The sequence below is a fragment of the Dipodomys spectabilis genome, unplaced genomic scaffold, assembly GCF_019054845.1.
Source record: "Dipodomys spectabilis isolate Male_0828 unplaced genomic scaffold, ASM1905484v1 ptg000009l, whole genome shotgun sequence".
Lineage (NCBI taxonomy): Eukaryota > Metazoa > Chordata > Mammalia > Rodentia > Heteromyidae > Dipodomys > Dipodomys spectabilis.
This window is the reverse complement of record NW_024870686.1, coordinates 16,395,366-16,412,581: the sequence shown is the minus strand read 5'-3', so window position 1 is coordinate 16,412,581 and position 17,216 is coordinate 16,395,366. Positions and strand designations below refer to the sequence as shown.

Below are 17,216 nucleotides of genomic sequence, written 5' to 3'. Positions count from 1 at the left end.
AAATTAAACAAGTCTCAGTAAAAGACAAACTATACAGACATGTTCTCTGATTATAACAGAATTAGAAAAATTAAAATTAGAAAAGTATCTGAAAATATCCAATTCAGTTATAATTCTCCATCTAGTGGAGAATAACAAGAGAAACAAGGAATATTTTGAATAAGAAAACATATCAAACTAGATAATTCATTTATATAAGTACTTGAAAGGAAAGTTAAAGTTTTAAACATACATGGTAGAGAAAAATAAGGGCCCTTCCTCCTTAAAAAAGTAGAAAAGAAATGAATTAAGCCCCAAAGAAAGCTAAGGACTGATTGATTAAATAGAAAAACAAATCAATGGACTCAAGCAAATTGATAGAGAAAAACCAGAAACAAGAAGCTGATTTTACAGAAGAATAATGAAATAAACTCTAGATAGGCCAAACAACCCCAAACAACCAGTATCAGCAATATAACACATTATATCACAGGATCTCTGGACATTAAATCATAATAATATTACAAATTCATGACAATTTGAAAATTTACATGATAAACTCAAATCCCTCAGAACATACAATTTACCAAAACTGACTAAATCATAATACCTGAATAGTTCCATATTTATTAATGAAATACATTTTGCAATTTAAAATCTTCTCAGAAGATTAGAAAATCCCAATCTCTCTGGTGGATTAGATTTAGTATGAATAATGACAATGTTAACTTTATACTACTACTATCAGTAAACAGAGGAGGGAACACTTCTCAACAATTATTTGTAAGACCAGGATTTTCCTGATACTAAAACCAGACCAGCTGTAGACAATAAAAAATAAATTCCCTCTATCTGTCTGTCTGTCCATTCATCTACTCATCTATCTATCTATCTATCTATCTATCTATCTATCTATCTATCTATGGAAGACTAATACCATATGATTTGGTAGGGTTAACTCTAGGAATGCAAGGTTGGTATGATGTTTCAAAATTAATGTTATTTACCATATTAACAGATCAAAAAGAAAGAAAATACATGATTATCTAAAGTGCAGGAAAAGGCATTTTGCAGCATTTAACAAGGAATTCTAAGGCCAACAGTTCTAAAAGATATTATTGCCATCTGGAGCAAAGAGTAATTTTGCTTACAGCCTTGGAAGCTAGAGGGAGGCGGCAGGGCAGACATCTTACTGTCAGCAATAATGTTTCCATACAGAAAAGAAAAAGGCAAGTTTGTTGCACCCTATAAAAGATTTAGCTTCTGTAATATCAAGGCTACTCTCCTATGCATCCCACTGCATGGTGGTGGTCTTTAAGTTGCTTATAGGAAATTGAGACGAGACTTATGCAAAAATACTAATGCTGTAAGCTACTATACCATTGCAAGTAGCAAATTCTCCTATGTTGCTGATCCAAGACTTCCATGTCTTTCCCTAGACTCCGTGAAATTGTAGTAGGATACTAAACTAGCTTATTAAATGGATAAATGATCCGATTCTTCACACTTCTTGACAGTCTAATTATATATGTATGTACACACATATATGTATGTATATATGCACATCTATCTATCTATCTATCTATATAGATATATATGTTTAAATGCCTAATTCCAATTTCTAATTTTGAAAACTAATTTGTTTGGGTGAGTTACAAGGTTATTATTATAATATATAAAATTAATTTAAGATTATTTAGTGTGGAGAGGGGGAAAGAAGTTTTGAAACACTGATGTTTTAGAAATTTTATTTACATTGTCTTGGATGGAACCAATTGATATAGCTTATTTGGAATTCCTGAAAAAGAGAAAAGAAATATGTTTAAGGTGCGAATGCTCAATATATTTCAGAATAATTTAAAAATATTTGCTTCCTGCCAAAGAAGTATAGTTCACATTTAATATATGTAAATGTTAAAAGTGGAATAGGGATTTCATCCAGGGCACAAAATTCTTAAATAATTCTATAATCTAATAAATTTGAGCTAAGCTTCATTGCCACTCTGGAAACAGAATTATGAGTCTGAATACAGTTTGACATATATAGTGTGACAGTCCCTCAAAAAGCCAAACAGAATAGATAAATGCAAAACTTTCAAAACTCAATTATGTTCATCTTCAAGTCTCATTCTTACTTCTGTACTCTAAAGTGTCCAATAGGCTAGAGCAATCTTACATACATAGCTACTCGTGGATCACAGCATACACACCTTTTAAATCTGGGGCTAAAGGTCTGTTCCTGGATCTAGTAGTGTCTTCATAGTTGTCAAAATGGAATTTCTCTCTTCTGGAAGCATAAGTAATTTTTGGTCGGTCATTATGCTGATTACACATTTTACCGCTCAAATTCAAGTAGTCTCGCTGCAGATTCCGCATCTCAAATTCCAAGGTGTCCCTTTCATTTTCTATGCTTCTTACATAGTTTTCTAAAAATACTTTGTCTTCAGTCAGTCGGCTGATGCTCTTTTCAAACTTGGTGTTTTCTTGAGTGTGCTTCTTTAGTTCTCCTTTCAGAATTTGATTGTCCGTCTTAATTTCCCTCACCATTTTGGATAACATTTCACATTCCTCGCGCATTTCTGACAAGCTGTTTTTGTAAATACTTGCTTCTGCTTTTGCATTTTTTATTTCTTTCAGGAAATTCTCTTCGGCCGTGGACTGGTAGCTTTGGACGTTCTCCATTTCTTGTTCCATCCTTTGCCTAGCGGCAGTGGAATCTTCTAGGGCTGTTTCGAGATTCAGCTTTTCATGCTTCAATGATTCTAGAATTTGAAGAAGTGCTTCTTGCTCCGTTTGGGCAAGTTTTTCTTTCTCCTTTAACTGCAGCATCTCTAGCTGGTTTTCTTTCAGTTGGTTTTCCAGCAGGTTTTTATCCTTCAGTAGATGGTAGGCATTTTTCTCCAACTCATCCTTTTCATCTTGTACCAATAGGATGTTGCTTTTCATTGCTTCCATTTCTATGCTCATTCGATTGTTTTCATTATGGATAAGGACCATGTCATTCTGAGTTTTGTGATCTTTACTTTTGAGTTGTTCCAATGCTTCGGACATTTGCTGCTTCTCCAAAGAGAGTTGACTGTTTCTTTCCTCTAGAATTTTATTTTGGCTTTGGAGAACATTATACTTACTAATTAGTTTCTTAAATTCTTTCAGGCATTCTTGGCTCTCTTCTTCTTCTTTAAGTAACTTGGAGTGAATGACACTCTTTTCCTCAACCAGACTGGTGAGTTGCTTTTCATACATTTCCATCTTTTGGATCATTGATTGTGTGGTATAGATAAGAGGTTTCATTTTGGCCTTAAGGGTTCGATTTTCACTCTCCAGTTCTGCAACTTTTCTCTGTACATGCATGGAGTCTTTTAGGTAATGCTGTAAGTATTGAATTTTGGCAACACAGTCAGCAACAGAATTGACACTGGAGTTCTTCTCATCTTCCAATAGCATGGATCCTGGGTTTACTACAAATGGCTGCCTCTCTGCCTCTTTCACTTCGTGTTTTCTTTGGTCAAGGCATGACAGCGTGTGTTTTGGAACTCTCGAGTGGAATTTTAAGTCTGTGATATTCTTGCTGGTGAGAGGAATGTCTTTACTGTTTCTCTCATTCCTTCTTCCCCAGTGCATTTCACTCTTAGATAGCTTTCTACATTTCCTGCAAAAACTCACGTGGAATTTTGCCACCGTGTCCTTGAGTGGGAGTAATTTATTGATTAATGCCTCTAATTCTGAAATTCTTTTTGATTTTAGATCATCATTTATGTTAGCACCTATGTTTTCTTCCTTAACAAAGTTCATTTGCTCCTTCTGAATGGGGCATAGGTTGAATTTGCCATTACTGTATGTATTTGTGTCTGTTTTTAAGTTTTGAAGTTCACTTGTTAGTGCCAGTTCCCTCTCCTGTGACTTCTGAAGCTTTTCCTTCATGTGTTTAATGGAGAAGCAAATATCCTCTAAATTCTCACAGAATCCATGCTTCAGAAATTGTTCAGCAACTTTAGATTTTTCAAGAAGGTCTGTGCCAGATGATGACATATTTTGAGGTCCTATAGGTAGAAAACTGTATACCTTATTGCAGTTCCTCACTATATCAGAATTTTCTGAAGAACCCATAGTTGTACTTGAAGCTGAATTATCTGTTGACCTCGTCAAGTTCTCCGGTGTTAATGTGTCCTTGAAATGTGTCTGGCATGGAGTAGTTACATGTTGAGAGAGACCATTAACAATATTACTATTAAATTTTTCTTCCCTTGAATGAAAAGCTTTGGGATCCTCAAAATGATGATTTTTTTCCATAGAAAGGGTATTTTCTTGCTTCTCTAGAGGCTAGCATTATAAAGGGCATATATAAATGTCCTGCCATTTGTCACATGATCAAAAAATTAAGATTTTTGTGTTTTATTTATACAACTGAATTAAGCATTTTATCCATTTATATTGCAAAGAAACATAACAAGCATGGTCCCTCTCTGTCTCTGTCTCTGTCCCTATTTCTCTCTGTCCCTGTTTCTCTCCGTCCCTGTCTCTATCTCTGTCTCGTGTCTGTCTGTCTGTCTGTCTTTCTCTCTCCCTGTGTCCCCAGGTGGTATCCTTAAGTTGGGAAGAACAATTGTTTCAAGATTTATAATTCTGACATTCACAATTTACTCATTAAAACCACACATTTCTTTATGGGTGAAGGAGCATGGCCAATCCTTCAATTTCAGAACTAGAAGGTTAGCATTTTTAAAGACTATCTTAGGTGATGGAGTAGATCACATGGAGCGGTTTCCATGTGAAACTGAAAGGAAGAAAATATTTTTACTTATGGGCTATTTGTCAATGGTTGCTTGCATTCCTAGTTCTGGGACTGTGATGGTCCTGCAAATGTGATTTCTAATTAGCATGGACAGTGGTAGTCACTGTGGTTTGGAGCTGCTTTGGGGAATTCCTCCTAAGTCTACATCAATCCTAAGTGGATGGTTAGATATACAAATTTGCATAGAATGTACTTGGAAACATCTCAGGTATCTGGCCTAAGACAGACATTCTGCTTCTCAGAGACTCTCTTAAAAGAAATAGGAAAACTGTCAAACTACAGAGGTAAACGCACATCTTTTGAGGTTTTCAGTATGGGAATTTCCTTGTTTTCCTCTTTGACAGCCCATTCTTCCTGTGAAGAAGGAGAGAGGTAATGGTGAAGATAGACTAGTCGTAACACTTTTGAAGTACACAAATATAGGGGCAATGTGTAGATGACATACCAAATCCTTTTCAGTGAAGGGGCTGAATACGAGAGCTTTTTCTGAGCTGAACTGTGGGCTTTCTACTTCAATAATGCTCTTGTTCAATATCTCACTGATTTCAGACTGCACCTTTAAAAGACAAGGTGAGAACGTTAAAGCTTGATTGTGTACCTTATACATGGACAGGAATAATACACCTAAAATGGCAAGATACCTTCATATTTCCTGCACATAAAAATCATTTCCCATAATAGAGAAGGTCAATTGTTTACTTACTGTAAACTTTATCATCGAAGGCATCTTTCAGAAAATTATGCCTTGATTTTAAGATTATGAAGTCAGAACGGCAATATAGTAAAACAGTAAGATTTTTACAAACTACATGCCAGTAATGTTAGATGTCTGACCTTGTGAAGAACTAAGAGATATTTTATTTCTGTCAGCAGAAAAGAATCCTTTCCATCACTCAGAGGCTTTCTCTCATTCCCTGTAGTTGCTTTGAGTATAGCATAATGAGCCCGCACTGATATCGAGTTAGCATATATTGCATTATGTACCCAAATATCGGTACCCTGTCTTACTTACAGTGCTCCTTTCCCCCGTATGAAGTCTTTTGCCTTGGATGATGCTGATATTTGTCTTCTAGCACCAAGAATACACGATGGGCATATGACTCAATATGTCAAAGAACCACCTCCTTCTAAACAGTGATTGTTCAAGTACTGAATGTGACTCAATCTTGGGCAATAAAAACCAAAATCTGGCCAAGACTCTTAGTATAAACTACGAAAAGTACATCGTGTGCGCTCCTCTTTATTTGAATTGATTCTAGGAAAACAAATGCTAGAGGGCCTCTCAGTCCAGCTGACAACATATAAACTCTGGGAACATACCATCCTAGAAAGCAGAACTGAAATAAGGAATGAGACTTGCTTCTTATGGCAGGAGTCCCGATCCTATGAAACCAGTGATTTCTAGGACTGGAGGTAATAGAATGTTTTACCCAGACATCTTGCCTTTCCTTCCCTCCTGCCCTAAGATCCTCCTACCTCCACTTCTTGAGTTGCTGGGACTAGTTATAAACCACCAAGCCTCATTTGTTTTTAGGTGAGTTTTGCTAATTTTTCCCCCAACTGGAATTGAATTGCAATCCTTCTACTTCAGTTACATTTTAAATCTTACGAAAGTTTCTGTGAGATGGTATGCAGGTAACACTTTAATAGTGTATTTAAAAATTCAGGAAATGCTATTTCTTTTTGGTTTCACATCCAAATAAGTATAACAGAGAGAAGAATATACTTTTCCCAAGAAAAAATTTGAACCTGAAATAGTCACCTGTTAATATTGAATTCTATCTGGACATAATAATTAGCAAGTGCTCCCTTAGTTGAGAAATGGAATGCTACCTGAAGTTAGGCTATTTCACATATAGATAAATAGATAGGAAAGATAGATAGGTAGATGATAAAAGTTGTACCATGGTAACATTTTGTAGAGTCTGCATTCGCAAAGCCTGGAATGATTCCAGTTGATGTTGAAGGACCTATAATGACATTAACCAATGTATTAGATTTAAAAAGAGGGCTAACTATTTCTTCAATTATTATCTTTTTCCTCTATTCCTAAAAGTTACTTGATACCAGGAAGGATCACATAAAAGTCAGGTCACCACGTGCTTAAGTCATTTCCCTGGCTTGCCAGTGCACTTACATGAATGTCTCTGAAGATTTAAGTGAAGGAAACTATATGCATTAAAGAAGTATTTGTTCTGAACAAGATCAGACTTTACCTGGGATTTTGAAGATAATAAAATTATATACACTCACTTTCAGAGCTGATTGTGGTTGGATTTGATTTTCTGATTCTGATACAGAACCATATTCTAAAAAGTAAATAGAAAAATTATGTCATTTAATCCTTAAAGTTTATATTTAACAGTTACTATGACAAAAGAGCCTCCAAACTTTCTTGGGTAGTGGGACAGTCAGTGAGCATATTTAATATTTGCACTAGACTACTGTCAAAATAAATTTAGGAAATAATTTCTCACTTTGGGCTGGGAAGGTAGCTCAGTGGTAGAGCGCTTGCCTTGCATGCATGAGGCCCTGGGTTCGGTTCTTCAGCACCACATAAACAGAAAAAAAAAAAAAGCTGGAAGTGGTGCTGTGGCTCAAGTGGTCGAGTGCTAGCCTTGAGCTGAAGAGCCGAGGGACAGAGCCCAGGCCCAGAGTTCAGGCCCCACAACCGGATCTCCCCGCCCTCCCGCAAAAAAAGAAACAATCCTCACTTTAAGAAAATACCTACAAGCTGGGAAGCTCTGTGGCTCAAGTGTTAGGGTGCTAGCCTTGAGCTGAAGAGCTGAGGGACAGTGTCCAGGCCCAGAGCTCAGCCCCCACTAATGACAAAAAAAGAAGATACCTCCTTAAGATTACAATAGTGTTCTCATTCTTATAACAAACCATTAGCTGGCATCAGCAAAATATAAAAAATTTAAAAGATGTAAATATCTCTGTTTCAGAGATTCTAAAGAAATGCTTTTTGTGAAAACTGAACATATCATGAAAAGGTTTAAGTGGTTAGGATCTTTGTGGGTTTAACACATGCATTTCTACTGTACTCTGTGTTGATTTATTCATTGTGAATAAAAAGGAGAAAATAAGGATTATATTCTCTTCCACATCAGCTCAGAATTTTTCATGCTACTTGCTGTTTACCTTCTACAGTGTTCTCTTATGTGTGCACAAAGCTCTTCACTTAAACACTAGGATATTATTCTTGCAATTTTTCATCCTTCCATTTTATTTTATTGGTGTGGGTTCTGGGGCTTGAACTCATGGTCTGAGTGCTATCCTTGATCCTTTTGGCTCAAGGCTAGCATTCTACTAGTAGAGCTACAACACCACTTCTGGTGCTTTTTTTTGGTGGTTAATTGTGTTACTTTACTGGTTTCTAACCACTGCTCCTCAGATCTCAGCCTCCTTAGCAACCAGGATTATAGGAGCCACCGGATACTTCTTATTTGGCACCTGGCACCTGGCTCTATTCTTTGCTACCTGTGTGAACTGGGGGAGTTGGTTAGCTTCTCTGGGCTTGTTTCTTCATTTGTAAAGTGGTGGTAATGACAGTATCTATTTCCTAGGACTTAGGTGAAGTCTGAGTCCTTAGTACTCTGGCACGAAGTGTCGTGTTAGCTGCTGTTGGTATGATAATAGGTGCTAGATAGTTCATTGCATTCAAGCTCATCCAGGGATGTAGGCCATGGGCCTGTTCCTGCAGTCAGTACGAGGCAGAATCATCACTATCATTGCAGCCTTGACCCTGGAGACGTTTACCTGCTTCGCTGCCACCACTTTCCTGTACCCCCTCGGAGGAATTTAGGATCTTGGACGCTGAAAGGAGAAAGGCATCGACTTCATTCTCTTCTTCAGGATGCTTTTCTGTAACAGAATCCAGCAAGGTTTTTAGTTCTGTTGCGAGGAAGCACTGACAGGTAGCCAGGGAGGGGAGAGGTAGGGATTCCGATCGTCCATGTCCTTGGTGGCCACCGGGGGGCGCGCTGGGGCCACGCAGCGGCGGTGGGAGAAGGGGAGGGGGGCGGGCGCGTTTCTCCCGGGACTGAGCCCAGGCTGTGTGCAGTTGGTGAGGATGCTCACAGCGGCCCCGCGCGGTGGCGCACGGAATCCCAGCCCTCGGGAGGGGCTGAGGCCGTTCAAGGCCAATCTGGGCTACGTACCGAGTTCAAGGCCAGCCTGGGCAACACAGCCAGGCCCTGTCTCAAACAAAACAAAGCAAAACATAACAAGTTCTCACTCCAGGCCGGCCTTAGAAACACCTCGTGCCACCTCCCTCCTATGGCTCCCCCTCCAAGGACAGCCCCCCTCGACCGCTTCCTACCCGGGCTCATTTCTGCTGCTCAAGATCTTTCTGCCAACTGCCTGGCCGCACGCATTCCGCGCCCCACGCCCAGGGCATCCCGTTGCCTAGCAACCGGGGGGGGCGGGGGAGTGGGGAGGGCGCGCCGCGCGCCCTTCCCCCCGCCCCCCCCCCAGTCCTGGGGGGGAGGGCTGCGAGACTAAGACAAACTGCAAGGTGCCCTCCCACACTCCAGGCACAATCCCACTCCGACCCCTCCCTGCGCATCCCGTCCTCCCTGCCCAGGGGAACGGCTCTCCATCCGATTTAAATGCTGGTGGAGACCTAACAGGTTCCAGAACAAGCACTTGGAAAGGGTTTTTTTTTTTTCTTCCTTCTTCTTTCTCCTTCCTGCCTTTTCCTTGTTTTATGTTTTATTTGGTTGCCTTACTCCTTTTATTTCAACTCATCCTTTAGCGTTGTCTTAGCATTTAGGGATGTAAAAGAGATCGCTATGTTGGAGGACTTTTGTCTGATGCAGTTAAAAAGAAGGCTTCTATTTCCTAATGGTAAACGTAGCGGAGTGATGTCTCCGTTTGTGAAACCTGCTAATTTTCTATGTACTTGAGCCAACCCATTGCAAAAGGTAACATGTTGGAGATGAGGGTTTGTTTACTGATTGGGTGGCATGCTTGCTTTGAATTCTTGTCCCATTTAGACAAGGGATCTACAAGTGAAAGCTTGAAGAGCATATATTATTTACTTGGTAATCTCAAACATTACTCGTAAACCATTTCATAAGTTATATTTTATTCTATAGCATGCCTTATTAACAATTTTTTGAGGCCTTGATGTAGTTTTCAAACTAACATCAGTGAAAACAGGATTGAGATGTATCCTAGTTCTAGTATATTGATATTTTTGGTATTTATGTATTTTTTAGACGTGATCATCAACTTGCAGTAAATTGGAAAAAAGTATGATGTATTAAAAGTAAGTAGCTGTCATGATATTCCATCTCCTCGTAAATACTTTGTTGTGTCACGTATAAGAATATTCTCAGGAGCTGGCTCAGTGGTAGAGCGCTTGCCTTGCATGCATGAGGCCCTGGGTTTGATTCCTCAGCACCACATAAGCAAAAAGAAAAAAAACCGGAAGTGGCGCTGTGGCTCAAGTGGTAGAGCGCTAGCCTTGAGCTGAAGAGCTGAGGGACAGCGCCCAGGTCCAGAGTTCAGGACCCACGACCAGACCACACCCCCCAAAAATAAATAAAGAATATTCTCAGCTAAAATCAGAGATTAGCCCAGATACTTTAGCCCTACTTTTGCTCTACAGGCTTCATTTAGGCTTCACTAGTTCTACCAACAATGTCCTACAGAACAAACAGACACAGCACAAGATCTTGCCTTGCATTTAATTGCCATGATATGTCTGTTTATTGTGTGTCAGTCAGAACAGTTTCCAGGTTTTTGACCTTGACACCTTGGAAGATGATAGCCCAGTTAACTGTGTAAAATATTCTCTCCTGTGGATTTTGTCGCCATTTCCCAGTGATCATGCATCTTCATCAGGACCATCAAAGTGATGCGCATCCTTCTTTTCGCCTCTCGTTAGGTGCCACGTGACTGTGATCATACTCACTTGAAGACTCGCCTCAGGTTGTATATTCCAGTGTTCTCCACTCTAAAGTTATTTTTTTGTAATTAATAAGTACTTCTTAGGGAGATACTTCGAACTAGGCAAACAATTCATTTCCCACCATCTTTCATGAGCTGGAGATGTGGGGTTCAAGTGGTAGAGTGCCTGCTGAACAAGCAAGCCAAGTGGGCTCAAGCCCCTGGATCCAAACCCTGGTACCACAAATAACTCCAGAACCAAAACACCAAAAACATTTGTGAGAAGGAGTGGGTGGAAGAGGGGTGAAGACATAGTCAGGTTGCATTGTACACTTAAACTGCCTGGTTAAATTGCGAATAATTCAATACAAGGTAAGCAAGGAAAGAGGAGGGTTGAGAGGGGCGGGTGAGAATGTGGAAAGGGGCGACACTGATCAAGATGCTCTGTATCCACAACCTGCTTCGGTTAATGGCAACTCCTTTGCACAACTACTTACAGATAATAAAATAGTAAAAAAAAAATTTGTGGGGCATGGTGGCCTGTGCCTGTAGTTCCAGTTACTCAGTGGACTGAGGAAGATTGCTTGAATTCAGGAGTGCTGAGCTGTAGTGTACTATGCTCATCAGGTGTCAGCCATCAATATGGCAACCTCCTGGGAGCCGGGGACCACCAGATTGTTTAATGAGGGGTGAACTAGCTAGGTAGGAAACAGAGCTGGTCATACATACATACATAATTATCTGTATGGATCAGAGTGGTTTGGATTACTCAATAAGTTACAATGATTATCCTCTATTAATACTACCCAGATTGTTACTCAGAACACTTACTCTGGGGGAAGTTAAATTTCCTCCCTTATTAATGTGATTATCCTCAAATAGTTGGATTTATGGTGCAATATTTTTGCTTATTTTGCATGGTGTTGAGAATTGTTGTATTTTATGAATTTTTGTTTCTAGATCTCCATGGGGAAAAATGGAAAGATGGGGAAGTTTAGGAACTTTTCAAAAAAGTCTTTGAAATAGAAGCCAGTGGTAAACTTCCTGATTCAGAAACCTTGGTTTTATATTGTTCTGTACATCTTCAAAGTTTCTCCCTCCTTCCTTAACATACCAGAGTTTTAGGAGGTACGCCAGTATTTTATCTATTTATTTATATTTGTAATTAGATAGAGGGTACCTAACTATATTTGATGCTACCAGTTCCTGGATCCTGAGATGATCACATTTCATGAATACCATCTTCTCCACATGGTAAGCAATTTCTATTTCATATCTTCTTACACTACATAGACAGCAGAGCCTGTTAGTCAGATGATACATCTTCTCTATGACATAAGTCCATCAGTCCACCAACTACTCTGAAAAAACACTTTTACTCCTTTAGATGGTGAAGTTCATTGCTAAAGGATGGAATTAAAAATTTGACTACCAATTTCAAAAGGACTCTATGAGTTACAGTATTTTTAAAAATCTTCACATTCTCTTTTTTGAGAATCTGCTTTCACCTGCTCACCAACAGCTGCAGAGTGAAGAATCTGGAGTGATCTCAAGAGCATTGCACAAAAACAAGCTAGTCAAATCTATTCTTAGCAACTTGTTACCAGACTAAAATACTTGTGGAGCTTTTTTATTTCCATAAGATCTTCATGAGATCACAAGGCTATCATTACTCATAGATGAAATTCATAGTAGTATGAAGAAATGACCAAGTCATAGGAAGAATATAGGATATTTGGACAAATACCCTAAAGATTATGCTTGGATCACAGAGAGGGACCATATGCTGTCTTATTTCTATTTTGTTTATCTTGCAGTGTTCCTGTGTTGGACAACTGAGAAATATATCTTATGCAGAGATGAGAAAACTCTAAGTGGGTGGCATTGGCTATTGTGTCTTGCTGTACTCTGCTTATACATGTGCAAAAATAGGTAGTAATGGAATTCTTTTCTTCCAATCAATCATCTATTGGTGGAGAGGGTAGCAATTCTTTCCCACAGGTACTCTGAAAGAACAGCTAGTTGATAACTAGTTGATGATGAGTTCAAAGAGTTGAGATGATGAGTTCACAGAGCTACAACTTTTTAAAATTTATTTTTATCTTTAGTTGTACAAAGGAGTTAAAGAGGTCCAATTTTTAACAATGGATAATTTCACTGATTATTGTTTGCTTCCAAAAGCTTACAAGTCTAAACACAGAGCCTATGACCAGGTCTTTTTTTTCCTTAAAAAATATGATATTCTCTGAGGAAGGTAAGACACTGGCTGGCATCCTTTGCTTATGATATGAATCCCTTATTGCTGGCTTTTTATTTGTTTGCTTTTTTTTTTTTTTTGGTCCAGTCGTGGGAGGCCTGGGCGCTGTCTCTCAGCTCTTCAGCTCAAGGCTAGCGCTCTACCACTTGAGCCACAGCGCCACTTCCGGCTTTTTTCTTTTTGCTTATGTGGTGCTGAGGAATTGAACCCAGGGCCTCAGGCATGCAAGGCAAGTGCTCTACCACTGAACCACCTTCCCAGCCCGTTTGCTTTTTTTGAAAACAGAGTTTTTTAAACTTCCACTTGAGCTCAGGGCCTAGCATTGTCCCTGAGCTGTTTTGCTCAAGACTAGCACTCTAGCATTTGAGCCATAGCTCTACTTCCATTAAGAATATAGGGTATGCTTCATAGGCTTTTTTTGTTACGCAGTCTAACCTACCTATGTTGTATCTTTCCTAAATTTCAGATTAGTGTTATACTAGTTTATGTTTATTATAAATTTCCTTTCTAAACCAAAACTTAAGCAGTCATTATGCACTCTGCAACAAATAAAATCTAATATTATGCAAAACACTATTCAATGTCTGATCTGGAGTGGACATCCATGTAAATTTTTCTCATGAGTCTTTCATGGTTTCTTAATTTATCTTCTTTTTAGTACAGTACCTAGATCACCCAGGATTTTTCCCCCTTTTTATCCTCAAAAATGCTCCATTTCAGCTTTTTGAGATAAATGCTCACAGTCCTCCAGTAGTGTGTATGGCTGTGTAAGGAGAAGGAGTCTCTTGGGATTAAATGCTTCTAAACTGGTTTCTACTCAGTCCTCCTCATGGTAGTCCTAACTTTCATCCTCTGGCCCGTAAGTTGCTGGTGCTTTGAATTCTTGTGCTATTTCAAAATTCCAGACAGTAAATTGAGGTTGATTTTCAGGTTTTTTTCCGCCCCCCCTTAGCTACTTTTCACTTTCTGTGTCAGCATTGAGAAAAAATCCTGGATAGACCTTGAACCTTCAGTTTGACTGCATTTACACGAAAGAGAATTTCAACTCCAAAGAGACCGGGTCCGAGCAAAATACACTTTTAATTGGAAATAGACAGACCTATGTTCATTTAGCAGAATTAAGTGTCCCTCCCATCAACAGAAGTGTGGGGCTCATTAGAAAGAGTGAGCTATAAAAATGAAAGAAGACAGTTCCCTTTAAATAGTGTGGCTATGCCAAAGGAGGAGCTGGCCCTCTGGTTGAAAGGTTGATTTTTCAACTAAATTTAGGCATTTAAAAAATGCTTTATGTATGGCATTTTGAGATATTGAGATATGGAGCTAGAGGAATCCTGGGAATTTCTTTCTGACATGCATCATAATAGTTGAAACAAATGAAGACCACCGCAGAATAGTTAGAATACAAGATTGTTATTTGGTGTTTCCTGTAATTGCCCCTCCCTCCAATCAACCATCAAAGTAAGACAACTAGACCCTCCCAGTCCCCAGTGTCTTGGTGTTTACACACAGGATGCTTGTACTAAAACTGTAAATGGTGGGCAGTGACATAGAAAAAGTTATTGCTTTAAAAAGCCTCCCATTTCTTCTCATCAATACACAATAAGATAATGTCGAAAAGCTTTGGCCTCGGGTCTGGGGGCTCCTGCTCTAAGCCGGGGGTAAGGATGTATGGGTGCGGGGGCTGCGTGAGTGTGTGCCAAGGACTTAAGCTTTGGGGTACAGAGTTACTGTGTCGTAGCCCTCTGGGGGCCTCGTGCGAGCTCTTGCGTGAGTTTCACAGTACAGCTCCCCCTCCACGAAGAAGTAGCCCTTCTGTTTGAGGTTGAGATTGCAGTCAGCACATACGAAGCACTCAGGATGCCGGTATTTATCTCTGGCCTTCACCACGGCACCACTGTGGGGAAATCAAATTCAAGTCAGAGACTCACAGCGGCATACAGGACCCCTAAGACAGGAATTAGCTGGTTGGAAGCCAGCCTCCAGCTGTAAAACTGTGCACAGCTGGGCGCAGGCAAATGAAGACAGCTGTCTATCACAAACCATCCTAGGCTGCCCTTAGACCCTGATGTGTAGTTTTCAGATCCTCAAACAAAAACTCTATAGAAAAAAAAAGTAGGGTCTTGCCTGTGGTCATGCCTGACCCCTATTTCTCTGTGAGAGAGAGAGGTGAGCCAGGTGCTGGTGGCTTAGCCTGTAATCCTAGCTAATCAGGAGGCTGAGATCTGAGGAGCATGGTTTGAAGCCATTCAAGGCAGAAAAGTCCCTGAGACTCTTCTTCAATAAACTACTCAGAAAAATCCAGGAGTGGAGCTATGGCTTAAGTGGTAGAGCACTGGCCTTGAGCAAAAGAAGCTTTAGACAGTGCCCAGGTCCTGAGTTCAAACCCCAGGACAAAAAAAAAAAAAAAGAAGAGGGAGAGGTATGTCACACACATCCTGCAAATGATTCTGACTTGGACCAAAGTTGTAGGTTGTCTACAGCCCCTATCACTTGAGCCATGCCCCCAGTTCTTTTGTATTCTGCTTCTGAGATAAGATTTGGGTAATTTCCCCCTTAATTCGTGATTCATAATTGCTGATTCCCTGGTCTCTTGCCTCTTCCTTCTCCTGAGTAGCTGGGATTACAAGCATGCCTCACCTCACCATGCCTGGTTGCCATATTTTCCTTTTGGTCCCCAATTCCTTTTCTGGTTCTAGTCAGGCTCATCCTCCATTGCCCTCTTACATGTACTTTAGATAACAGGACAGATATTTCCTGCTGAGGACAAATGCTGCCTAAGCTCATGAGGGGAGCAGATAAAAGGTGGATGCAATCATGTGGGACACATGAAATGGAGAGATGAAAATAATTTTGTTCAATTAGAGATCTGAATTAGCAAGTGTGGCTTTTAAGCATGAAGTCCCTTGGAATGGGACATGAATGTATGCCTTAAACTTATTTTTTAAATTGCTGTCTCATTTAAGAAATCAGGTAAAGATAGTTTGTGTCAGGGAAAAACCTGAAGACCAGTTTATATGCTTCCTTGGATCTATACAGAAAGGATGCTCAAAGATTATTCACTAACAAAAAGAGAGTTTTTAAAAGTGCAACCATGGTTCTTGATATTATTTTTACACACACATTTGGACCTTTCTTTGGTACTGGAATTTGAACTCATGGCCTTGAGCTTTCTCAGTTTGCTTGGCTGGTACTCTACCACTTGAACCATGCCTCCAGCAGGCTTTGCTGCCTAGGCTGGATTTGAACCATGATTCTCAAAATCTCATTTTCCTGAGTTGCTAGGGTGCCCAGCAGGTACACTTATTTTTCAAGAGTATTTCTGAAAGTAAAGCCAAAATTTGATTCATATTATATGCCAATCTGGCATTACAGCTAAGCAACCGTCAACATATTATACAGGTAATTAAAGTCAAGGAGTTGAAATTGAACTTTTTCACAATTGTCTTTCCTGTATAAGGTCTTAACGTTAAAAATGAGACGTACACAATGCCACTCCCGCACTTATCACAGAGGGGCATCCTCGGGGCACTGCCAGCACCTCCGTGGGGTTTGGTAACGGGAGCTCTCACACTTCGGGTCCCAGCAGGACGGTCATCTGAAAGGCAAAAGTGTTTCTATTTATGGAAAGAAGCAGCTGGCTCCTGCGTGGTCTTTGCCTCTACTTTACCTCATGCACTTTAGACTAAGGAATCCTTAGTCTGAGGATTCCTGCACCTGCACTGCCATTTTAGAAGGAGAGGGATGGGGAGGAGACTTGGTTCTTGCAAGAGAGCTTTCAAAATGGAACCCGTAACCAGACGGTGTTATTGGAGGGAGCTGTTTTAAATGCTCAGATCTACAGAAGTCATCTTTCTTATGAAGATCATGGGTAACAGAGAATGGAGAGTTTTAACCACTTTTAAAGGTGCAGGTCAGTGTCATTAAGTCCATCCACAATGTGGAAAACCACTAGTATCCTTTCCCAGAATTTCCCAACATCCCTAGCCAAAAACTTTCTCCATCCCTCCTCCTCACAGCCCCTGGCAGCTGCTATTGGATTTCCTGTCACTCTGAATTAGTGTATTCTAGACATCTCATGTAAGTAGAATCAGAGAATCTCATCCTTCATGTCTGGCTTCTCCATTAGCATAATGTTTTCAAGGATCTGCCATGTTGCAGCATGTATCAGCAATCATCACTTTTGAAGGCTGAATAATATTCTATCAGATGTATGTATATTATATGTTAGGTATCATCTGTCAATAAACATTTGAGTTTTGTTGCCCTCTTTAGTTCTTATGAATAATGTAAACA

The 17,216-nt window shown here is 39.8% G+C and overlaps 2 protein-coding genes across 4 annotated transcripts in view; both read right to left on the bottom strand.

The window, feature by feature from the left end:
* Positions 1-1,730: 1,730 nt before the first annotated feature.
* Ccdc110 (coiled-coil domain containing 110) lies at positions 1,731-9,338 on the bottom strand. The gene is made up of 7 exons (XM_042699818.1): positions 9,282-9,338; positions 8,531-8,813; positions 7,025-7,080; positions 6,676-6,741; positions 5,217-5,327; positions 2,190-4,299; positions 1,731-1,777 (listed from the first exon to the last, which is right to left on the bottom strand). The coding sequence occupies exons 1-7, from the start codon at positions 9,336-9,338 to the stop codon at positions 1,731-1,733; spliced, it is 2,730 nt and encodes a 909-aa protein (XP_042555752.1).
* A 4,646-nt stretch (positions 9,339-13,984) lies between these two features.
* Positions 13,985-17,216, bottom strand: part of Pdlim3 (PDZ and LIM domain 3) — a 29,992-nt gene continuing 26,760 nt past the window's right edge. For all 3 annotated transcript variants that reach the window (XM_042700826.1, XM_042700835.1, XM_042700842.1), the window contains 2 exons: positions 16,407-16,518; positions 13,985-14,817 (listed from right to left, as the gene is read on the bottom strand). In XM_042700826.1, the coding sequence (XP_042556760.1) occupies positions 14,628-14,817; positions 16,407-16,518 (302 nt within the window). In that variant the 3' untranslated portion in view covers positions 13,985-14,627. The remainder of the gene's footprint in view (positions 14,818-16,406; positions 16,519-17,216) is intronic.